This window comes from Camarhynchus parvulus, chromosome 3 (assembly GCF_901933205.1).
Source record: "Camarhynchus parvulus chromosome 3, STF_HiC, whole genome shotgun sequence".
Taxonomy (NCBI): domain Eukaryota; kingdom Metazoa; phylum Chordata; class Aves; order Passeriformes; family Thraupidae; genus Camarhynchus; species Camarhynchus parvulus.
In genome coordinates, this window is record NC_044573.1 from 58,520,301 (window position 1) to 58,546,283 (window position 25,983).

The 25,983-nt window shown below is 36.7% G+C and overlaps 1 protein-coding gene across 11 annotated transcripts in view; it reads left to right on the forward strand.

The window, feature by feature from the left end:
• The window catches only part of EPB41L2 (erythrocyte membrane protein band 4.1 like 2), a 108,989-nt gene that overhangs the window by 69,678 nt on the left and 13,328 nt on the right, over positions 1-25,983 (forward strand). For 2 of the 11 annotated variants that reach the window (XM_030944344.1, XM_030944352.1), the window contains exons 7-17: positions 2,802-2,877; positions 4,344-4,562; positions 5,017-5,104; positions 6,368-6,520; positions 6,912-7,009; positions 11,476-11,648; positions 13,153-13,334; positions 17,701-17,763; positions 20,530-20,676; positions 22,001-22,105; positions 25,886-25,939. In XM_030944344.1, coding sequence (XP_030800204.1) covers positions 2,802-2,877; positions 4,344-4,562; positions 5,017-5,104; positions 6,368-6,520; positions 6,912-7,009; positions 11,476-11,648; positions 13,153-13,334; positions 17,701-17,763; positions 20,530-20,676; positions 22,001-22,105; positions 25,886-25,939 — 1,358 coding nt within the window. The other 9 variants (XM_030944354.1, XM_030944345.1, XM_030944348.1 and 6 more) reach the window with 9 other exon arrangements.

The following is a 25,983-nucleotide window of genomic DNA, read 5'->3' on the forward strand; positions in this document are numbered from 1 at the left end:
TATCTGTTTAACTCAAAGGTAATATTATGTCAGTTAAATGTTTTTCTAGCCTGCAGTATGGTTAGTATTTTTTCTGCAAAAAATACTTCCACATCACATATTTTGTGTTCTATATCTTGTAAGAAATGGAGAGAGTTCAGATGTTCTGAGAACAGAATAGGCCGGGGAACTAAGAGAAGTTTCAATTAATTAGGAAAGAGCATTTGCATTTTCGGTGCACAACACTGGCTGTTTGATTTTAGTGCTAAAAAAATGTATGGGTATGTTCAGGCATCAAAATATGGTAGTCACTTTATGCAGGTTCACTTTATTTTATATCAATCTATTTTATATGTATTTAGCTATATATCTGTAAGAGTTGTAGCTAATTTTCATCTAAGCTTATTATACTAGAGTGTAGATTGTTATTGTTGAAGAGAACTAAGTACCTGTGCCAAGGGAAGGGTTTTCATGCAAAAGCTGACATACAAGAGATCATGAGTAAAAGCCAGAAAAGCCTTTACTGGAAAAAAAATCCCTCACTGATTTTTCCCAGTTGAAATAAGAATAATCATGGTAATTGTATGCTGCGAGCTTGTTGGTTATATTGCATTCTTTACTCTAAGAATGGGCCTAAAGTTGCCACAGAAGCATTTTTGATGTAACAAGCTGGCTAGAAAAATTTTTGACATTTCTGTAGCCCATACTACTGAAAATCAAAACAGAGAGCCTTATCAGGGACAGAATGCTGAATACAATTTTAAGTCAGTTTTGGGGTTGATATTTTTGTCTTGGCTACCAACTCTATGAAGAGCCAGCAATAATGCGCATTATTATATGAGGACAACTATGATTATATGCCTCTTTTGTGCAGCTATAAAAGGTCTGCTTTAGTGTGAAGTAGAAATATAGACTGTGCACATTGTAATAAACTTGCTACTCTATATTTAGGGGATAAATATGCTTTCAGTAATCAGTTAAAATACATGGTCACCAGCTGTCTAGAAAATATTTAGTACAAAATCAACCTTAATATTTCTTCAATAAATTAGCAATTTAATCAGGGTAAGTAAAGATATGGTTTTTTTACAAAGCCTACACACTCAGAGGATTTATGCACTTTTTGATAGAGAATATAGTTTTTCAGGTTTTTTTTCTTCAAACCACACCTAAGTGTCTTGTCTGCAGTGCTTTCTGAAAGTGAGCTGTAGAAATGCTGACCAGAAAGAGCAATAGTTAAACAGGAATTCATATGTGACTAGTGTAACTGCAATTTTAGACCAGGAAAAACTTGAAGGTTTAGTACCAGTGTGGAAGGACACATCCTTCATCCATTTCTCCACAGCTCTGTTAACATGACAGCTCTCCTTGAATACTTTTTGCGTAGACATTTTGGCCCTATTGCTCATACTCATCACTTTGGTTTACCCAATATCAGCATCTTTCCATTAAATTATGCTGATTCCCTGGGAGATGATGGAAATAGGTTAATCTAATCCATCTTTAACTGTGTTTGTTATGCTGTATGTACTCATTACTGTTAGACTTTTTTTCCAAGGTATTTTTGTCTTAATTCTGTTTTGCACTGCATTGCAGTAGGCAATGCAGTGATAAATGAGACCTCATTTAAGGGTCCTGCCTTATTTTGTACACAAAATTGTACAAAATCTTGATAACTGGGAATGCTAAGATACACTAAAACCCAGAGCTCTCAAAGAGAAACAGTGGCTTAGCAGCCAGGTGTAGAATGAGGTTCACACTTAAACAAAAATTGAAGTGCTTCAGTGAATAGCCATGTATGAAAAACCAAAATAATTTTTTAAATGTTGGAAGACAATAGAAATTCTGACACACCTCTTTACCTCTAATATGTATGGAATTTCAAAATAGTTTTGTTTTTTTAAGAAAGTAGCCTTAAATAACATCAGCACTTTTTTCTAGCATTGTGTTGACAGTGGCATTTTGGTCTTTTTTTGTTGCTGCAGAAAGACACATTTTTCAAAGCATGATTTATCTGTGTAATACAGATTTCTAAAATAATTTATTGTCCAAAATACTAACATTCTGAAAATGTATTTTAGTTATTGATGAGTGACTTAGCTTTCAAATCTTAAAAATTTATTTAAAAACAGAGCTATGACTAAAGGCAACATTTCATGCTTTTTCAAATTATTAATATAGTTTTAGGCATGCTTTTGCTTAAAAAAATGCATGTGTTATTAACAATTCTAACATATGAAAATTTAAATATCACTGTTATTGTAGTTGTTTAATGTGGTGTTTACCAGAAAAATATTTTAAAGTAGGAATGGCTAATATTTCTGTCTTCCACAGATTCTCAATGAATAATTTATTATCTTTCTGTTATATACAACACAGAGCTCATTTTGATATCATGTTCACAGTTACTGTACAGTCTCTCAAACTAAGTTTAAACAGAAGGAGACTGTTAGCCTTGGAGGAGTTGGAAATAAACACAAATTCAATACAAGTGCCTTTGAACACATAATATCTTAGAATTGTTAATATATTATGGTATTTTTCAAATTAAAAATGTCTTCTAATATTTGTGTAACTTACTGTAAAACATTTTTTAAAAATAATTTTTAACATGCTAATCTTTCATTACATGTGTGGGTCTCTCCCTGCTGATGAAAATAATCTATGCTTCTTAATAATGTACAGTAAAAAACAGAAAAAAAACTTCCTTCATGATTTCAGCAATTAGGATTTATTCTACTTTTTAACATTTTTCAATAAAGTTTCTTCTTTGCTTACTTGAACTTAATTGAGATTAACAATCAGATATTTCCCATGTTTAGGTCTACCTTGGATATTCACCTTTAATGTGAAGTTTTATCCCCCTGATCCGTCACAGTTGACTGAAGACATCACTAGGTATGCACAGGTCCTAATTTTAAACTTTAAATTACTATTAGTCTAATTTAAAAGCCACAGAGAATTTCTTCTTCAGTTTCTGGCTACTGTATACTATAGATATTCTTGCATACATCAACTGCTTTTTGGAACAAGGTTGAAAAGGTAAAATGGAAACTTCTGGAAAAAACCTGAGCAAGAAGAATTTAATGTTAAGTGGGGATATGATTTGGGCAGCAGGTAAGGTGTGAGTGATAGTATGTAAAAGAAGCCAGTGGTTTATAGTCAGACTGCTGCTTTGTTATGAAACAAATGAGGGCACAGGGATCTTGAGCAAAGCTCAAAGGATCCAAGATACTTCAGTAATAATCTAGACTAGGTGGATGAAAATGTGGATTTACCCATGTGCTTTAAATAAAGCCATAAAACATAATAAAACCTGAAAATAATTATCTTCCAAACATCTTAGATAGAAAATACTTAGAATGTGGTGGATACTAAGCACCCGAAAGTAGCATTGCAAGGCTGATAACTGGGGATAGAGAGCAGAGAACTGAGTCATTTTTCTCACAAGCTACAGGAAACCTAAATACTTTGGTTTGGAGTTAGCTGACTCTGCTGAGGCAGGGTATGTGTTACATGTTGCATTGGATCACCCTTCTGCACAAAAGAAGATAGCTATGCAAGAGTGCAGCTAATATATTGCTACAGATAGGGATTTGTAGCATCATGAAAGACATTTAGTACAGAGTGTATTTGCAAGAATTTGTGTATCTTTTGTTTGAAAATTTTCAGTGAGTTTGTTGGTTTTTCTATTGCGTGTTCAATTCATAAAACATGTTTTGGTTATATCTTCAATCTTAGTTTCACTAGTAAGACTTTTTTTTAAATATACATTAAAAAATTCTCTGCTAAGGTGGGCATGTCTGCTGATGTTTAACTTGTTAAATTTGGTGGAAGACTGTATACAGTACCTGAAATATTGAATTGTAATACTACTTGGTTTAAGAAAGGTAATTATGGTTTCAGTACTAAACTAGATTTCTTTTCTGTATTACATGACATGCTTAGCTTGTGAACTGCAAGGGATATAAAAGTTGGAGTTTCAAAGCCAAAGGGAAATGCATAGCTTATATTTTTAAACCATAGATACCTGCAGGCTACAAAGTGAACTTAACAAGATCCTAAGTCAACTTTTGTTTAAAACTAAATAGCTTTTTATTAATTTATATTGGAAATTAGAATTTTTCCTGCTTTTCACATTTTTTATGAAAGTAATATTGACCCTTAAAAATCAAGTGAAATTTTTTGTGTGGTAATAATGCTCAAATAATATAAGGTCATTATTAATGCATTCGCCTACTTTAAAACACACTTACCTTACATGCTTCTTGATGAATTCTGCCATATTTCTCATTATCTGCCATAGGTAACCCTTTCTTTGTTCTTCTTTCTCTTTGGTTGTTTTTTTCTCCTTTGTCTTGCAGGTATTTCTTGTGCCTACAGCTTCGCCAGGATATTGTATCTGGCCGACTGCCGTGTTCTTTTGTGACTCATGCCCTCCTTGGTTCATATACCCTGCAGGCTGAGCTGGGTGATCATGACCCAGGGGAGCACAGCAGTGATTATATCAGTGAATTCCAGTTTGCACCCAATCAGACTCAAGAAATGGAAGAGAAAGTGGCTGAGCTACACAAAACACACAGGTATGTCAGATACAGTGGGATTAAAAGATGTCATGATGCTTTGTCACATTTATGTCAATTCTCCTAAGAGTATGTGTAAATCTGCTGAACTAAACTTACTGTTACTTTGGAAATCATTTCTTATGTAACTAAAAGCTCTTACTTTGCTGTGTTTAGAAAGTTGAGTTTGAAAATAGTAGTTGCACTAAAGTCTTGGTGGAGAACTTTTGGAGAAAAGTATTTTTATATGAATTAGTTTAAGCAGCATACATCTGTTTGAATGAGTGAAGGTGGAAATCTGTACTCAAAAAAGTACAGTAAAATTATATGCTGTGAAAGAACACTTCTGTAGAGCAAAAATGCTCTTGATACCTTATAAACTGAGGTTTTTCTATCAGTCTGAATTTCAGGATTCCACTCAGTTTTGACACTCGATTTTTTGCCAATAAACTCAAAGCTTGTTCAATGGTTTTAGGGGCTTGACTCCAGCACAGGCAGATTCCCAGTTCCTAGAAAATGCTAAGAGACTTTCCATGTATGGAGTGGATTTACATCATGCCAAGGTATTGGGGATTGGGTTTTGTTTGGTTTTGTTTTAGGATAGACATGCTAAGTATTAAAGAAAATACTATATATATAGATTTTTTTTTTTAAGTCATATGCTTAATTATTGGCTGTAGGCCTTTATCTCTTGGTTATAATAATTACTCAATTTACAACTCTAACATTAGTAGAATTTATATATAAATTTATTTAGTACATAGATATGTGCAGCTTGGAAATAACATTTTACCCCTAAGAGCAAATAAAGACATTTAAAATGTCATATTTTCTATGCCAAGGAGATGCAGGGCCAATATAGTAAAGCCTAAAAGAACATATAATTATTTTCATAGTGTACCATAAGAGTTAAAAAAAAAAAATGGGGGGAGGTCGTGGGGGGGGAGGATTTTGGTGCTTTTTCCACTTCCAGGGGTAGGTCAAATCACATTTTCATTTCAAGTGGAAATTTTTTTGTTTGTTTGCTTTTGTTTAAAACCTCAGAAGACAAATGAATAGCCTCCTCCCACTCCCTCTCATCAATCCAGAATCTCAAATCATTAGGAAATTTAAGGTATTGTAAGTGTATCAGTCTTGCATTTAAGAAAGAAAACCAAGACTTTTAAGTACTGGAGAAACATGGTTAAATTTTGTTTTGTTAGTTCTGCCAGTGAAGCAACTCCGTAATGACTGTGCTGGCATTTGATGTAGTTGATCAGTTGTTGGAGAGGACATGAGATTCTGCTGTATTGTGTAGTGTATCAGTAAGTGATTAGTTTTGTAGCCTCTAAAACTTGCATCAAATGCTGTCAGTGAAAGAGAATGCTCAGAAACCTGTCCATTACCTCCTTATCTTTGCTGGAATAGTACGTTACTGTAAAAGATCACCTTGATCACCAGCTTGTTCAGACTTCCACTGACTGCTTTAAGTGGGATGGGCCTGGTTTTCATTTTTCTTCTTTTAATATTTATTGAAATTATTGCTAGCACACACACTGGCTATACCTTTCCTGCTTTTAAGTTGTTAACTTAGTCCCTATTACCAGAATATTGAAGAATTTCCCAGAACTGCAGCATATGTATGCCAAAACCATTACTTAGCGTCCAAAGACTTTCCTATAAAATTAATGTACTTGGCTATTTCTGATTTCAGAATCTCATTGTCAGAGTCAGGTTTGAATATGAAACATACCCACTTACAATATTCCCTCAAGGTATGTCAGCAATAATTACTTGTTTGGAATGTTATTGAAGTGATTGTTATGAAATTGTCTCGTACCTGGTAGGATTCTGAAGGTGTGGATATCATGCTGGGTGTTTGTGCTAATGGCCTGCTGATTTACAAAGACAGACTCCGGATCAACCGCTCCGCTTGGCCAAAAATTCTGAAGATTTCCTACAAGCGAAGTAATTTCTACATCAAAGTCAGGCCAGCAGAAGTAAGTAGCACCTTTCAGTCTTGTTTCTTTTGTGAGATCATTTCTGTCCAGCAACAAGAAAACATCCTCATTTTTTCCACAGCTGTCCTTGTAAGCTTATGATATATTCAAACAGAACTTAGGAGTGCTTTTTCTGCCTCATTCTAATGATTGTATTAAACACCTGTCTTGATTAGTAAAGACAAACGAAGAAGAAGATTGATTTTATTTACCTATATTCTTTTAAAAGGCTGGAAATTCTGATATTTTAAAAAAACTTTTTAAAAAGATCTTACGAAGTTTTATGGCAGGAGTATTACAGCTTGATACAGAATGCAACTATCTGAACTCTACCTCTTCATTAATAGCCAGCTTAAGGAAATTGATTAATTTATTTGTGGATTCTTTCCAGCTGGAACAGTTTGAGAGCACTATTGGGTTTAAACTGCCAAACCATCGGGCTGCTAAAAGGTTATGGAAGGTTTGTGTGGAGCACCATACTTTCTTCAGGTAAGTGATAATTCTCTCCTTCCCCCACTTTGCAAGGTATACTCATATCTTTCTTTTAAAGGATGGAGGAAAGTAAAGATTTCCCCCTTCTTTGCCCCTTGCAGTATCACCTCTTAGATAGAAGATACCCTGACAATAACTGACCCCAAATTACCAATTCCTAAAATCTCAAGTATAATTAACTGCTTTATCAAAACTTTCAGAGAGCTAAGAGGGTGGAACTAAACAAGTAGTCATGGAGCACTGAAGGTATGCAAGAACTGTCTGGCCTCAATCCTGTGCCATGTGCTCTGGAATGGCCCTGCTTGAGCAGGGAGGTTGGACCAGATGACCCACAGTGGTCCCTTCCAACCTGATACATTTTGTGATTTGTGTTAAGATTTCCTGAGACTGACTTTTCAGAATGACCATCTAAAAAGCCCACATACATCATCATCACAGAAGCTCTTAGGTCTTGACAGTAATCTTCGTTCAATTAATTTCAACGTTCTGCTGAGTGTAAATGCTTCTAGCTGAATTTTTCCTTATTTATGAACTAGGTTGAGTTCACAGTCATTCTTCAAAAAACAGAATCACTTTAATCAGACTGTTGTTTATGTAATAATCCAAAACATCCTCTGCATTTTTTTCTCCAGCAACTGAGGAACACAGAATTCTGAATTGGTCATTGAAACTATGATCTATTTGTAAATGAGCACCTACCTTAACAAGAGGCCAAGGGTTGTTCCTCTGTCTACTTCCTTCACTGAAAAGGATTTTGACATTGTTTGATTTTTATAACACACATTCCATGAGTGTGTACTTATGCCCCCTGCAGCCTAGGAGTCACAGATTTAGGTTGAATCTCCTATGACTTGGATAGGCATTGAATCTGAGTTTTTCCTTCAAAGCACAGTGTGTTTGTACCATAAGTACAAACAGTACCTAGGGTGTGTAATGGTAAGCTTTCTCCTTTGGTAACCTGTTTTTTTTTTTTTTTTAAATAAACCAGTTGTGTTTTAAAGTAGATGCAATCCTGTTGCTGAATGTACTTGCTAGACAGAACTTCAGAGAACCTGGGGACTAGGAGGCCTAAGCAGATGATTACTGGAACTGTCTCATTGGATGGTTTTCAGTATTTAGATTTTCATTGATTGTAGCATGTTCTTCAATGCAGAGGTAGAACTTAAGCTGAAATTACCAAATCTCAGCATAAATCAGTCCAAATACTTAATTTAGAAGCACTTATTTTTTAAATCTTGATCAGAGATTTTGTTTTTCATGTTGATAGAATTCATTTATTAACACAGTCCAGCATTCAAGTCTTATTGAAAATTTGAAGTCTGCTTTGTCTGGTGGTGTCTATTACCACAAATAGCATGCAGTTCTGTCCACAGTGAAAAGTTTATTAATACTCTTCAAATAACTCATGCAGTGATTTGCTTTGTTGGTAAGATGTATTTACTAGTTTTATAGTAATAAAATAGACCTGAATAAGGAAAAAGCAAATCTTATGAAAGTCAAAAATCCTAAACTGACAACTACCATTTGCAAGTCTGAAAGCTTTCAGAAGCATTAATAGCTATGAAATAACCTTACTACAGAAATACTGACACAATAAAAATAATTGGATTTTATTCCAATCAGAAGTGGCTTTTCCTAACCAGGAATGACATTATAACAAGAATTATGTAACAAATACTTGAACTGTTCTGTAAATCTATATACTCCACTGATGTCATCAGGGAGAAAATCCTCAGAACCTCTCATCCTGATTTAAAAACAGTAAAATAAAGCTAGCTCTATCTCCCTTCAAAGATAAAAAGCAGAAAGCAATTGCTACAGTCCAAGAGACTGTACCTCATCCAGAGCATGTGTAAAGCTTGTGTATGATGCCACAGTAAATTGTATACAGTTTAGATGCATATTTTTAGCTTCCAAATCTCTTAGCATGCCCTATATAACATGGTAAGATTCCTTGTGTTGTCTTATGTAATGTTTCAGTTTATCTCAAATAATCACATTGAGATCTGTTTTCTTATAATGTATAGGAAATTCCTAGTATATGAAGTTATTTATAAAAATTGTAATGAACTGTATTGAAAATGACTACCAAAGGGCATTGTATTCACTTGTTATCAGCTCAAACTTAGAGGATTCCAGTAGCATTTTCAAAGAGCAGCAATCTCCGTAAAAAATACAGTCAAACCATATATCTACATAAAAATTTTGAGGTAAGCTTAGTCGGCAGCTCTGGATCTTAACCAGTGTCTGCAGAAATGTGCTTTTATTTCTGCTTTATGATATTTTGATATTTTCATGATTTTTTCAGCATCTCCTCAGAACGTCTTAAAGTGGTAAAAGCACAGTTTTCAGTTATTTATGTAATTAAACCTGTAATACAAAAATCCATTCAAATGCCCTTAATCAGGAAGTAATTAGTTCTCTTGTTTTTTCCACATTAAGAGATTAAAAGTTTATCTCAGCAGGGTGCAAGATAAAAACGGCCATTAATGCTGCAACCTTGCCAAGAATGGAGAATCAAGAACTGAAGGAACCTTGGAAAAACCCTTTTAGCCTTCTTCCTCCCTCTTGGAAATAATGGGGAGAAGAACTAGGCTTGAATTGTTTTCTTTATAAATGTTGGAAGAAATTAAGATTTAGATGCATGCATATGCATCTTAGACATGGGGAATTGTATGCTTCTGGCTAGTGCCCCAGTAAACATCCCCTCTTAGGAAAAAGGGGGAAAGGTGTTTTTAAGATTTAGGTTTACTTCTCATTTCCTACAGTGATTTGGTTGATAAGAAATTAATTTATTCCCAAGTCTAGTCTGTTTTGCTCATGAGAGCAATTGGTGAATGATGTCTCCCTGTCTTATCTCACCCATAAGCTGCCTGTTACATTTATCTCTCTCTTTTGTCCAGCTGAGAAAGGGGAGTGTCTTTGGTGGGGCCCGGTTATCAGCCAGGGTCATCTCACTGTTCTGTTTGCTAGGTATCTGAAAATTCTTCAGTTTTGCTGAAACACATTTAGAACGATCATTGTAGTCTTCAGAAGCCAGTACTAGATACTGCCTTAACATATATTGGATCAGATTCCACTGACACAGATATTTCTGTGCAAGTGCTCAGAAGAGGAGAACAAAGTCAGCAAGTTTGAACTCTTGCTTGTCCATCTGTGCCACTCTCAGTACAAACGGCATGTGAATTGCTGGTTCTGCTTGAAAGAAGTTGATATTCAGTGAGCTGCTTATTCTTTGCAAATTCTCAGCTCAAGAAGCTTTGTCTGCAATAATTTGATAGTTTTATACAGAGAAAGAGTAGGCCATGATGGGTGAGCATGTATTTTCAGCATTACACTGATCTAGGAAACAACTTCAAAGGCCTTTCCAGAGAAGCAGGGACTGGAAAGAGTTCTTGCAGTGATGACTGTTTGTCTTCTCAGCAAGGATTGCAGTGGACCCTCAGTGTTGCAGTTGATGGTCAGATTTCAAAAACAAAGTACAAGCAATAGGGTTAGATGAGTATAAACTTGAAGTTCTCATACTGAAGGAAATTCAGGGATGTAGAAAGGACCTGTCTTCAAACTCACTTGATGGTGGTACAGAATCACAGAATCAACCAGGTTGGAAAAGACTTTGGAGATCATCAAGTCCAACCTATGACCTAATATCACCTTATCAACTAAACTATGGCACTAAGTGCCACATCCAGTCTTTTTTAAACGCCTCTAGGGACAGTGACTCCAGTAGCTCCCTGGGTAGCCCATTCTGGGCTTTCTGACAAGGACTCCAACACTTATGGTACAAACACACATACTCAGCATTAACAGTACATGTAACCCTCTTTCTCACCCTTTTCACAGTATGCTTATTTGCCCACTCCTTATATCCAGCAAGCATCAACCTATGTAATTTTACTAATGACACTGTAAAGAATCTAGAGTCTGAATGTAAACTGTTAAACTTGTTGCTGTTGGGTAACAACTCTCCAGTCTTCTCAATCTTTTTTCACTTGATACTCGCTTTTATACAGCTTTGAGATACCATTCCCTAACTCTGAGGAAGAGCTTCTGTGTTGATACCTTAGAATATAGGAAAGGCAGTAGAAGTGGAATGTATAGCTTTTACTATAAGTAGCATTCTAAGGAGAGATCTGAGAGGTATTCTACATGACCTATAATGGCTTCAGCTTTCTACAAAAAATTAAAATTTAACCAAGACAATACCAAAAGATAGGAGTCCCAGATGCTTAGTCATACTGTGGAAAAATGTGATGGTTATCAGCATCACTCCGACTGCAAACAATAAATAACATGCATTGTTTGAAAGGTCTTTGAAGAGCTTACAGTAGAATCCTTTCTTGGAGAGCACAAATTTATACACTGTGAACTGAAGCTGAAGTACAATGAGAAGCTTCAAATTGCCTCATTAAATACTTAAAATAAAGCCTTTTAAACTGACTTTTCCCATATTTCCCTTTCAGACTTCTCTCACCAGAACAGCCTCCAAAAGCGAAGTTTCTGACCTTGGGTTCCAAGTTCCGCTACAGCGGCCGTACGCAGGCGCAGACCCGGCAGGCCAGCAACCTCATAGACAGACCAGCTCCGTACTTCGAACGCACTTCCAGCAAACGTGTTTCCAGGAGCCTTGATGGAGGTATGGAATTTGGGGTTTTCAGTGTTGTGATTGCATCATGTGTTGTCACTCTACCTGACCAACATTCAGAAATGTTAATGTCATGGATGGCCAGAAGGTCATTTGACAGATTTATGAATTTCAATTTCAAAAGCTACTTTAGGTAGTTGTCAGTGTTAGGTGACCTAAACATTAAGTTCAGTCACTGCCTAAATGATATGGCTCTGCTGTGGGTATATGGAGTTCACTATATTGGGTATGTAGAGTCTGTATACACTACTCATACCTTTTTGAAGGCATAGGCACACACTACAGGCTCTTAATAGAATTGTTTGGTCTGTGGCATCTTTTGAGATCTGGGTTGGCCTGAGCATCTCTAAACAGAAAAGGCTGAATGAGTTTGACCTTCTCTGAGCAGGAGTTTGGGCTAGCTGACCTCTGGATGTTCCTTCCTACCTAAGTTACTCTGACTTCTCAAAACTGACTTGTGGAACCTGAGTGACGTATACCCAAGAAATGCTCTATTTGCCACCCATGAAGGAATCAGAAGATTAAGTTGCAGAACTTATGGAGGCTCCCCAAAACCCTTACATCCCAAATGCCAGATTTCCCATTAGGTGAGCTTGGCTTAGCATCTTAAGGGAGTCTCTGGTACGAAGCTTAGACTTTTCAAAAGAGGATATCCCTCAAAGGTACTCCAAGAAACACCTCTCCCTCTCAACTTTCTGCACCTTGGCTTTGTAAAGCCAAGGCATATGGAGGTATTACAGAACATTACTAAATAAATTAAATTTTTATCCAAGTTGTATTTATTAAAACTCCTTCATTTAATAAATTTTCTTCTTTTTCATTACTACTATTTTGATTAAGCCAGTCATCATGATTTAAAAAGAGAGCCATCCATGCTATGCTGAGTCAAATAAGAGGAAGATAATTTAACACCTTTCACTCTCTTGTGCTTGACTACATTCAAGTATACATGCTTAGTATTTCCCCCTTCCAATTCTGCAAGCATACAGGGAGGAAAGTTCTTACTTTCACTGAGCTGTTGGTGCAGTTTTGCTAAGGTTCCAGTGAAAAATACTGCGACAATTATATGCATAGTTATTTCTAGATTGCATTAAAGCAGTCCTCTCAAATAGTGAATTTCCACAAAATACTCTTTCACATTTCTCTCTCTTTTTTAATGGTGATTCGTACACCCAAAAGAACAATACCCTCAATTTATCTTCCAAGACTAACGAAGAAGTTGATAAATACTTGCCTGATTCCGTGAGGGTCTTTTCCATACATAATAAGTGCAAGTTTTATGACAGGGTGCATTGCTGTTCATGTCAGTGCAATGGGAACCACAGACTTTTTGTAAAGCCAAGAAGCTGAAAAATACTGTATCACTCACAATGTATCAATACTAGCCTGTACTGATCATTGATGATATAATCATAAAGTGCTTTTCCTAAGAAGACTTAAAACCAAAATGTTTCAGGTTATCCAAATTAGCCAAAATTATTTTGTTCTATAATAGCTCCCATGGGTATTTCAGACCAAAGTCTTCTAAGAGACTTCTCTGCTACTGGAGGGCAGGCTGCTGGAGATAAAATCATTGATCTTGAAGCTGCTGGTCAGGCCAAGTTAAAAGAAGGTGGCAGAGAAGAAGATGAAAGTCCACTCAAAACTCCACAATTAGAATTGACTCAGGATGGAAAGGTATGTCTGACTTTCACACCAAAATTATTTATTCATGTGAATGTGTGCATCCTTGTGAGGCTATTTAGTGTCTATCAGTTCTGAGTATCATACAGAACACTATATTAAAATATTAAAGGAAAATTGTCAAGTGCTTTCTGTGTGTTTAACTTAATGTAAGCGTATGTAAGCAAAAGAGAATACAAACTTCTAAATGGCACTGACCTAGAGTTTCTTTTATTGCTGTAAATCTAATTTAAATGTTCATTAAGCTTGCATGAGTTCTCGAAAAAATGTTTCAAAGGGTAAATCATGTTTTATTCACTCCCTTAGTTTGTTTAGACTCGAATAAAAATGTCAATATACCATGGTTGTGTACACTCTATAAAGTTGGGTATATTATGATTGAATTTAATTACCATAGGTAACAATTTTGTTTTAGTAGCCGTTGCTGAATTATTTAATCCTTTAAAAACTTTTATGCTGAGGTATAGATTTCTGTGAAAAGTTGAGTACTGTGATTTGTTCCTGTTGCAAATGTTTGCTTGTCTTGTTTGTTTGAGCTACTGGGGGAACAGGTCAAAAAATTTAATTTATATTTTGTATGATTTGATGTAAAAGTTTCCTCCCAAAGGGCCAGGTAAAATCTGCTGCTCTTTCTCTCTTGGAGATAATTTCTTTTTCAGCAACTCTCCAGAACTTAGTTTAATATTTGAAGAGTAATTTTGTCCTCAAACAGTTTTGCAAGTTAGCTACCCATTTTATTCTTGGTGAGACTGCTGAGTTTCTCTGTGCAGTTCATATGTTCCCACTGCATTCAAGTGTAGGAAGGGAACAAATACCACAGCTGCATTTTTTTTGTTTGCTGGCAAGTTGAAATAATTTTGAAATAGATGAGAAAAAAGGCACATGCAGTTTCTTTATGGGAGAAAAATGGTAAAATGAATTACTATGTTTTGCCTTTGGGCTTGCTAAAATGGTGATTCTCCCTTGTTTTCAAAATGGTGTATCTTTCAGTATTTTAACCAGAATAGTGGTGGAGGGGAAGGTAGTATTTCAGGACGTTGTTCCAGGAAGCTGTTTAGTACAGTTTTGTTGCACATGCTTATTCTCTGAATACCTTTTCCGCTTTCCCCTAGTGCAGATGCTTCTTTTCCTTTCTGGTTTTCTTAAAGTCTTAGAGAAAATAGTTATAAACCCAAATGCCAGCTTGTCTTTTGTGTACTGCACTGTCCTCTGACCTTTCTGCCAAAGCTCTGAATGTCTGTCTGCTTCCATCTGTTTTAAGTGACTATTACAGTTCAAAAGTGCACAGTTCTTTACAGCCTGAGAACAAAACATTTGTAATGGGTTCCTTTCATAATCCACAGAAGTAAACAAGTTGGCTGCTTGTAAAACACAGCAGGATTTTTATTTTTATTTCTATTGCATTAGTAAAGCTATCCCTTCTTCTATGTAAAAGTTTTCACTAACTAATAATTTCTCTTTTTTCCCCTCTTCATGTGCCTTCAAACTTGCATTTTTGTTGTGCTTTCATTTTCCACTGTGCACAGAATTTTTTTCTTCAGCTCACTCATGTACACCCATCACCAATGCCCATCCATTCTGTATCATCCCATCTCACAAACTTGTCACTTGTCCCCGAGATCGACATGCTTTCAGATATTTCAGAGGAAGATCCCTTTGAAGAGCCCCTCCTTACCATTCCAGACATTTCAGAGTGCAATTCCATGGAACAAACATCAGATCATAATAAAACCAGAACAGCTTCACCAGTTAATACCTTTGAATCTGTGAGACCCCTAGCTAGTCGAGGCTCCCCTGCTGTTGAGGGAAGAATCCATGCCAATGACTACAAAAGCACTGAGTTGTGCGTCTCATTCAGCTTCTTCAGATGCCTTTCTTTTAGTGTCCGTTCGCTGCTTGATGAGGATGGCTATATTACTTTGCCTAGCCTTCCTGATGTTTGCATTTCTTTCCTCCCACCTGGCCTTCAGCACTATATTCCTATTACCTCTCCTTCCTTCATCCCCTCTTTTCTCCTTGTCTTTGTCCTGCTTCTGTCTGCTTTCCAGTCTATTCCTTTTTCACTCACATTTTCCCTTCCTCTCGCTCTGTCCCTCTGCTACCTGGAGCCTAAGGTGACTTCCTTTAGTAGCTCTAATGGCAATGACCTGAATGACAAAGCAGAGGAAGAGGAGGTGTGTAATTTTGCTGCTTAAATGTTGACACTTGCACATTGCATTTATGCTTGTTCTCAAGAGGCTTGCTCAGTTTTGCACACTTCCTAGTTTAGAGGTGTGTCTCTGTACATGCCTGTACATACTTATATAAATACACAAATGCACATGTGTATTTCTGTATCTTTTTAGCATTTCTCTTTTGTGAAAAATTGCCATTGTGGGATTTTTAGTCAATAGATAGCTAATGGTTTTTCTGCCTAATTTCCTACAGCATGCATTATCTCATTGAATTTCACAGAGACTGAGCTGCAGGTAGACTTGCATTGTAGTTCAAAATGTTAATGGACACATAAAACTGAATACTGAAAGTGCTCTGTGTAACAATAGATATGTTATTTGATACTATTTGCAAGTTCTGTTTGCACTGTCAATTGGTTTTAAAATGCCTGTCTCCCGCATGCATTGACTGGAATGCACATCTCTGAAGTTCTGTTTAGATCTGAAAAATGAAATTCCTAATAGCTGAATTCAGAAAACTGTGAATACTTTAAAATCAGTGTTTTGATTTCAGATGTTTCAGCTCTACAAGGATGTGTGCAAAGCTGAGTCTGTCCAAGGCACTTTTCTTTTTTTACATGCTTTGATTAATCTCTAGCAGCAGTTGAGACTGATTTCGTTCATTAGCTGGGATTGTAGGTTATGTTAGACTATGTCACTGAAATCTGAGCATTCTTTGGAATACACTGCTAAAGTGTACAGAAGCCTCAGTCACACCAGTATGTTGCTCTGATCATCTGGAGTGGCTGACAAACTGCCTCCTTTCCTTATGTCTGCTGCACATGTTACAGCAATACCACTAGGAAAAGGTCTTCTATTTTGATCCTCAAAGAAAATATTAAACCAATTATTATAGAATCAAAATGGAGGCAGATCTGTTTAATGTTAAATTTAGCAAAGTTTGCTAAATCAATGTACATATTACAGACTTGCTAAATATGACACAATGCCATTATAATACCAGTCTAAGTATAAAATAATGAAAAACATGACTTTAGGATTCTCTCCATTTTTCTGTAGCCTAATCCAATCAATAATTTTTAGTTTAATTACAGAAAATAGAACCCCAGATAAGTCAGAAATTAAGAAAAATGTTATACGTACCACAGCATTCACACAGAATCCAAAATGCAACAGTATGAGCAGTAAATCCATCTTCAAATGTATGGATTTGCATAGTGTTGGCTTGTAAATGCATCTTTTCCTAAGATTACCAGTTAATATTTGTACTTGTGGAAAGATAACTGGGAAGTGGTTCACTTTTTAGAGATTCCTGTTCCTTAAGGCATTCAGAATACTTGGAGATGAGATATGAAGATTAGCTACAGAAAATTGCCAACAGAATGAATTGCAGTTTAAGAATAAATATATTCACTTAACAAGGGGTGTATGTGTGTGTATGCAAATAATTCATCCCAAGACAACAACATTCCTAAAATTTAAGACAGTTCATAAATAGAGTGTTTAAGTGTTTGACTTGAACCCTAAACTCTTTTCCCAAAAGAACTCCTGGATTAGATTCCATTTTTCCATCAGTTTGTTAGAGAATTTAAGTCACCATAGAAATTATGCATATCATTTTTGTTTGTTACTCATTCCTAAATTTTCACCTGGGAAACAATAAAAAGTGCAGCAAGAAAGGGACACAGTGTGAAACTTCCATTTTTCATGCCACTTATGCCAAAAATTACTTCAGCCATTCTACAACAATGTAGGTGCAAGAAGACTCAAGTCGCTTAATTTCAACATCTGGGGCCGAAAAAGTGAAGGTCTGTAAAATCCAGCACGCTTTGCAGCATTTACAAAGAGATGAAGCCTCTGTGTTAGTCTGTAAGCCAATGTTAACACTTCCTTTTCTTGATAATTTGTCACGCGCTCGCACAGGTGGAATACGAAGAGGAGGAAGCACAGCAGAAGGTGCTTGGTTGTTCGTTTACAATTGAACCTGGCTGTGGCCGTCTGCCTTGTTAGCACCCTACATTTGCTGTGGGTTTTGTCTGAATAGTGCCTTTTCACCTCAGCATTTTATTTCCTTCATTTAACTGTCTGATTGTAAGGGTCCTTTTTTATTTGCTGGTCCATTTTATGTTCTTTATGGTTTTGTTTTGTTTTTGTTTTCTTTTTGTTTATGTGGCTCAATTTCACAGATCAGTTCCTTGAGAGTAGACGGGGAAAATATTTATGTCAGACATAGCAATTTAATGTTGGAGGTTTGTATGTAATACAAAAAGTTCTCTCCATTCTCACGGGCTGCCAGGCTGCATGGGATGGGAGGTCACCTGCAGGCTGTTACGGTCACACTGCATGAAGTGCATGGGGAAAACTGGCTTGGAAATGTTGCATGTTGCCATTCTAGTTTCTGAGTTTAAACAAAACCCAAACAAATGCAAAATACCCACAACCCACCCTCAGCTAGAACACTGAATATAAATTTGTGTATTTTTGCTAAATGTTTTCAAGGTGGCAACTGGGAATAATAGCCCTATTTAGATACAGCAGACACATGGGTGCAATTCATAATTCTAAATAGATTTTTGTACATTTTACCTCAATGTTTGCATATTCGGATGAGTGGAGTTTCCAGCCTTTGCTAGTTTAATCAACCTTCCTCAAATACATTAGCTGAATAAATAGAGTTAGTAAGGGGCAAGCAGTAGAAGTATAGAAAACTAATTCTGGTTCTGACACTGGTTTTAGGAGCATTGAAAAATGATGCAAGGATCAGATATTCAAAGGGAATGTTTGGATATCTTCAGAAATATTTGCTGGGTTTTTTTCCTTTTCAAATGGAAGTAAATTTTGCTTCTTGAAGGTTGGTTTTCATTGCAGATGAGCAACAGCAAAGAGCTTTGAACAGTATGTTCATGTGTAGGGCATTGTCACTGAAGTAGAGATTTTTTTATTATAAGAACTTCCATATAGATTGCTGATCTCAATTATTTTATCCATCATTGTGGTTATTATTAGTATAATTTAACTTGTGGTTAATAACTTAAGCTAGTAACTGAAGATATTTTAGAAAATCCCCCTGCTGTCTTTATTTCATTCATCCAGATGGGGCTATATATAATTCCCTTTGTCACAAAAACAGTTTTTTAAAAAATCATTTGTTTTGTTCACTAATAAGATGATGTGTGGATTGCAGTAACCCAACTAATGTTTTATGGCTTTTTGCAGCTTTTTGATCACTATTGAAACTTTGCTTGTATATAACTTACTGAAGCACTGAAAGTGTGCATTGCATAACTGCTTTGATCAAGTCCAAGAAATGTGCCTTGCGTCAAGCCAAGACAGGTCTCAAAATAATGACGGGATTGTTATGAGCTTCAGTTGTATAATAGAATGCCTTTGGCATAAGATTTTACTTCACTCAGAAAATACAAACTTCAGGGGGACATATTTTGAAGTCTCATTTGTTAGTCCAGGATGAAGTGTGGTCCTGTGACAATACAAACCTACAGAGTTGTCAGAAGGGGAGAGGTTCAAATGTTCAAAATGCATGCAGGTTTATCCACAAGGTTTGGAAATAGATGTGCTGCAGCACCAAACCCTTACTGGGGCTGAAATGCAAGTGAAAAGAAATGAGAAACTAAGGAGCTTGGGGTGTAGGTTTTTCTTGATTTAATGTGAAGTGTCTTTGCATTCCAATCACTGACAATAAAAATCCTGACCTAAATGGTAGATTGTAGAACATTCTGCTAAAAAGTATTTAAAATCCTTGTAAAAAATCCAGATTCTTTACCTACATAATTATTTCTGATTACTTTATTTTGACAAAACTTCCTTGATAATTATGTCTGCATTGATAATATTTCATTTCAATCTTCAGTCTTTTAGTTCTTTACTAAAAATGGATCTGAGGCTTAAACTGGAATATAACTATAGAATACTACTGAAAAAATATTCTGGTGTTAGAGTGAGCATAAGCAACATGGGCTTTTCTTGAGACCTGAAATGCTGGAAGGAGAATAAATGTGAAAGCAGGGTGAAATCTGCTTCTCTCACCAAATCACAGCCATTGTATTTAGAAGACAATGAATTCATAAGAAAGCTAAGCATACATATTTTTGTCTGGCTACTAGAGCAGTTACATTTTGGCATAGCTCTTGAACTTTACTTCTGCCCTGTAGCTGGTACAAAGTGAAAGAATACCTTGTAGTTATTTCATCCAAGGTGCTGCAGTTTGGCCTGAATGGTCATGAGAAAATCCAGTTCCCACTGTGGTGTCCCCTTTGGCACTGGTCTATGGAGGTGCAATTTAGATCATTTTCTTGGTACTGGCATGCACAAAAACTACTCCTACTTGTTTGTCCACTGTCAGGTTCTTAAAAGTAGAATTGGTAGATAACAGGTTTTAAGTCTTTAAATCTGATTCTTCCTGTAAATTTAAGCCTGCATGAGAAGCACGATGATGTTGTCTCTCTGAAGATAAGCAGGTGTTAGCTGCTTGGATATTTGGCCTTGTATTATTGTGTTCACTGATGTAAGTATTTTTTATGGAGCTTGTAACACCAAAAAAGATGCATTTTTGTGCTCCTTGGGTTAAACTATTCTTTCTTACAACTACCTTCAGTTATGTTAACTGTGCAGTATCCTGCAACATTTGCGTCTGGTCTTACAAATTTTAGGTGAAAACAAATAGCTCCTGGAAATTATTCTTTCAAAGGACTAGTAGTGTCATGTTTTGGATGAAAGTAGATCTTTGCTAAAACCGTGTACAGCATTATTTTCCTTTGCTTTAAAATATGGAAGAAACAGTGCATGAGTAAGACCTTCACTACAAAAACAAAACCAGAAAACCTTGGTCCCTTATAGTCTTAAACATTTTTATTTTGAGGCACTACAAAGGAGATCACCATTTCAGACACAGGGCACTTTTCTTGGTTTGGCTGCTTCTATTTCTTTTTTTTTTTCCAGTTAAGTTTGCTTTTGTTGTTGTGTTTTGTCCTACTTTGTTTTATGTTGCGGGTTGCTAGGACCTGGATAAGACCCAGGACGACTTACTGAAACACCAGGCTAGCATTAGTGAGCTCAAGCGCAATTTCATGGAATCCACACCCGAACCACGCCCAAATGAGTGGGAAAAGCGGCGTATCACACCTCTGTCCCTACAGACACAAGGGGTATGTCACTGCACACACCTGTCTGCATGCCTTCCCATACAGCCCTCCGTGTCATACAGCAAATGCAGTTTGTCCTTCAGGTTAACACTTCATGTGTCTGATGTAATATTTGTTTATACTAAGTATACATTAACTTTTTTACCATTACTATTGGGCCTGACTTTAAAGAGTGGGTGGAATTTTATTCTTCTACATGAACAACTGAATTAGAAGAAAACAGAAGTGATGGCAGCATTTTCCTGTATGTTAAAGATATTTTAAATTTCACGCTGATTTACACCGATTGATAGAAATAATTTTTCAGTGACAGTAGAACTTTTCCTTCCTTTTCTGTATCTTTATCTCTTCATAAACAGCTTGTGCATAAATACACACACAGTCTGTGTTTTGTTTCAAATGGACTTTGTGTGATCAGTTAATTTACAGTGTTGACTTCAGGACACATTTAATGTAGTTGTTAAAATTTACCTATCTTAGTCTTTAAAAGTCTGTAAAATGAATTTATCTACTTCTCTCTACCTCTCCTTTCTGACTGAACCTTGAAACAGCAGTATGGAATACAGTTTTCTACAAATATTTCCCTCAATGCCTGTAGCAAGAAACCTAGCCAAAATTCTTATGCTGTTGTGAAACTTTTAGTTCTGTTGGGTTATTAACTGTTTCTTTCATACAGTAGATGAGTACATTGGTCTTTCAAAGAAATCAGTTTGTTGTGCTGTTGTCCTTGTCTATCACCATGGTTCCCACCTTTCTTTCCTTAAATGTATTGTTGTCCTATCCCCTTAAATTCTTCAGCTTTCTTTTAGTCCACAGAAAGGTGAGCTTTCAGTTAAGCAGGCCTGATGCTACAAAGTTATTTTTGATAATATGACATTATTTCAGTAAGATCTATAAGCTATCTGAACTGTGAGTTTGTGCGTACAGAAAACAACAACAACAAACTATGCATCACTTCTTTAGTTTGTTAATTTGTGGTTACTGACAAGAAATTCCTCAAATTTCTGAGTAGTACCTTAATATTTCTACCTATAGTGGTATATGCACAAGTACAAATGTTGGTCATAGGTTGAAACAGGCATTTATACAAAAGTGTTTAAGTTAATTTTTATTACATGGTTGTGTGTATTTTCTGTGTTGATTTCTTTCTCTTGAAGTTGAGGCCCCTGCAAGTTACTTTATATCTGGTGGTTTGGTTGGTTTTTTTTTTTGCTCATCTAGTATGTTCTGTCACTTCCAGATGATTTGGTTTTATATTTATGTATAGTGTATGTCTGTCTCATTGCTTGTTGATTTACACTGGCTTTATAAAATGAAAACCAAATAGAAAAAAGGAGACCACATTTTCCAAGTGAAAACACTTCCTGGGAAGGAGAAACAATGGATTACAATGCCATGGATTGCTGGAGCAAAACCAGAGGAAACCGATAAGGTGGCTGCCCTGAAACCTGCTGCTTTTCACTATATCTGCTGTGGGCTAGCTTGGTGGCTTGGGCACTTCTTTCTTTTTTTTTTTTTTTTTTCCCTTGAGGGAAATAACATTCTCCTTCCAGTATTGGCTTTAAAAAGTTGAGTTGTAAACCAGGATCTCTCTGTATATGTGCAAAGATACACATATACATATGAATGCCAGCAATGTTTTACTTAAACATCAGACTAACCATGAAGTTCTGAATGGCCACTGAAAAAGAAACCCAGTGTTTCATTACTGTGCAATACTGGACAATTGCTGTATTTGATGTGTCTAGGATGACAGCAAAACATGTATTTTCATTCTATACTGAAATAATTGCTTGCAGTTATTTGACACTTCACACAAGAACTTTTGCTTTGTATGTTCACTGTGTAATGATTATTCAAATCAGTAATGCTGTGTAAGCAGCTTCATTTCAAAAGCAACCTGTTCTGAAAACGTCTGCACTTCAGTACCTCTCTTTTCATTAAGGAAAAGAGGAAGGTTTTGTCCCTGATAGCATCTATGCAATGAAAAGGTCTCTAACCAGTGGGACTAGTAGCAGTGTGATAGTGATGATGAGTAGCAATTGTGATGTTACTTTTTTACATCACTTTTGATCTATTAGGTTAATGTGAAGCTGGCACATATTTCACTAACATGTATAAATATGACATTTGGGGAACTGTGTTTCCATCCTGAATTAGTTGTTGATGGATGCCTGTTAATCCTTGCCTGTCCTTTAGGATAGCTGAATAATAGATGAGAATTAAGCAGGGATACCACTGCTAATATTCTTTCTCTTCTTTTGCTTCAGCGAAAATGCTTACAAGTAATTGTTTGTGTCCTAGAAATGTTATTTTGGGTACATCTCATTTGTGTCACTATACTTCTAGATCCACCATATTCTTGCTAGTGCACAGCATCTGTGACTTAATTAAACAAAAACTGACACACTGATATATATTGCAAATAGGAGAAATATTTCTATTTTATGGATACCCAGAATATTATTTTTTTCTTTAATCCATCCCCACAGCTTGTAAACAGTATTTCATGTTAGACTGTATGACTGTTTACCAGAAGAATTTGCCAGGAATTTAAACACAGGGTGATACAAAATTGATGAATTCTATCTATAAATTTAATCCTTTTTCTTAAATGCTCCAGGGAACAGGGGTTACATTATCAAACAAATTGTGTGACTGGGGTTTTCATTTTAAAAGACTGGAAGACCCAAAAAGTTAAAGGTGGGAAAACGCTAAAAGATGGGGGATATGTGTCTGTCTTTAATTATATATATATAAGGGGGAGCAGAGATAGAGATGCATGCAGTCACACCACCTACCACACAAAGATTTTGCTTTTCCCCTGTGGTTTTTTTTTTGTTTTTTTTTTTTTTACTGCTTTGAGCAATCAGAAAACAAGGTACCGGAGTGCAATGAAAAGAGGATCATGAACATTTTTGCTTTTTTATGTAATCTGTTAATAGATGAATGTTCCTTGGGTGGAGTAATCTAGGGAAAGAAAGTAGGAATAAGGAATACATTCCCCTATTGGATATTCAGTGTTGCATGAAGGCAGATTTAAAAACTTGCATTTGTGTTAACTCTTCTTAGCCACCAATGAAATAAACTTTGAATTTTAGTGCAGGAAAAGAAAAAAACGAGTCAGGGGTTCTTTTTCTTTTCCCTTCTCTGTTCTTCTGCATGCCATCCACGTTGTAGTGTCCGTAGAGTAGCATGGTGTAACCTCTGTCAGTTCACACTGCCCATCACTGCTCACACGGTGAGTCCCCAGGTTGTGTGCATGGCACCTCGGCTTTCCTCTGGCGCCTGCTTCTGGCATGATTCTCTGCAGTGCCCTTCGGGAAGGCTGAAATGTATCTCATGAAATGTTGTCAACATGTCTGTTATGTCCGTGTTATGTATTTGTACGTTGTTGGCTTTTTATTTTAACCACTTTTACTTCTAACTTCTTACCAGAGCTCGTGGAATGAAATCTGGAATAAAGAATTGTAGCCTTTTCAGAGTCATGTACCCACGTGAACTTTCAAAGTCTGCTTAACGATACAGATTTCTAGCCCTACAGAAAACAGACCAGATTATGAACATATGCTTTAAAGCAATGTGTCACCTTTCATGTGTTTTAAAAATACAAGTCTTCCCACTGAAATGGGAAAGGCTTTTTGAAAACAGATTTTTAATCAACATTAATTCGCTTAGGATATTTAAGTATTTTAAATATATATATATATAATTTGTTATAAAGTAAGACATATTTTAACATTTCAGCGCTGTGGGTATGTATTCTAAGCAAATATGTCTGACAGCCCTAGAGCTCTGATCCAGCCGGCCTTTAGAAGGTATCAGAAATGGATTTTAAAAGGGAAAAAAATCCCAGTAGTAAAAACGGAGTTACCAGCTAAGTAAGCTGCGCTGTTTGGGACGTCCGTGTAAGTGTCGGTGTGTAAATGTCAATGTGTTCCGTTCGCGCGGTGTGTTGTGCGCGCTGGAGGCGCAGCCCCAGCTGTGCTGTGTCCCCGCTGTCCGTGCCGCTGCTGCTGCCGTGCCTTTGTCACGTCTCTCTCTTGCCAAACCGCTCCATCTGTAGGTGGCTGCCGCTCCGTCCGCCGCTGTCTAATTCTTTCCTTTCCCTTCTCTGACCCGTCTAGAGCCTGGAAGAGGAGATAACCTCCATTTTGTTTAGTAAGGAGCGCTTCGGCGCCGGCACCAGCGGGCCCTTCGCCGCCGCCAGCCCGGGGCCAGCAGAGGGCGCTGCGGGGGAGCAGACGGGCGCCGCCGCGCCGGGGCCCCAGGTGCTGCTCGGGCGCGGGGCTGGATCCCGCCGGGACAGGGACAGGCGCAGGGACAGGGACAGGTCCGGGCTGCTCACGTCCGTCCCGCCCTGCCTTAGAGCGGGGCGCCTGCCTCAGAGCGTAACTCTGCATCTGCAGCACGCCAGAAGCAGGGAGGAATCAGTGCTTGGCTAAGCTTACGCTCAGTAGGTGCTGCGCTAGGTGAACAGCAATTAAAGCTAGGATTAAGTCACAGATGGTGTGTTGGTTTTTGTATTCTTTTCATTTGGGCTCTTAATTTTGCTGCAGACTGTTCGCTAAATGTATGTTAGAATAAAAAAACCTGACACCCTAATACATCATTTACTGCCGGCTTTCAGCTGTCATTATTTTGTTATGGAACAAATACTAGTAAAGCTGCTTTAATATCATCCTTTTGGCTCCAAACTGAATTCTTATAGGACCTTCTTTTGTAATCATGTCTTGCTATTCATACTACCCTAAGCAGTCTTCCTCTCATTAAGTTGCATAAAGTAACAGACCAAAGACAAACAACTAATAAAACCTTGCAATATTGCCCTTTTACTGTTTTTTAAATTATGGCAAACTGGTAGTAGAGCATTATTTTTTCTGTTTACTTTTGTTTAATATTGTTTATTCTTAATTTCTGATTTAACTGAGAGAAATAACTGCCTCAGTAGCATCACTGGCTAGTACATTCATGCTTTTTATTTTCAGGCTTTCATAATTCAATTCTTACACCAATAATTATTTCCATAATTCTTACCTACTTTTGATTGAATATTTAGATAAAGTGTAAGGCAACTAGCATCTTGCAGTGAATATGTAGCATCTCTCTAGTATTATGTGTACGCATTCTTAAAAGCTTGCTTGGAGGATGTTGGACTGTTGAAAAGGGTTATGCATTGACTCTTGTCCTCTGATTGCTTTTTGTTTCACAGAGACATGTTTCCAGAGCAGAAGGGCCTTGTACTGGAGTCAGCGATGCTGATAAGGTTCTGCAGATTTTTTCCATGACTAAATTTGACTCTAACTCTTC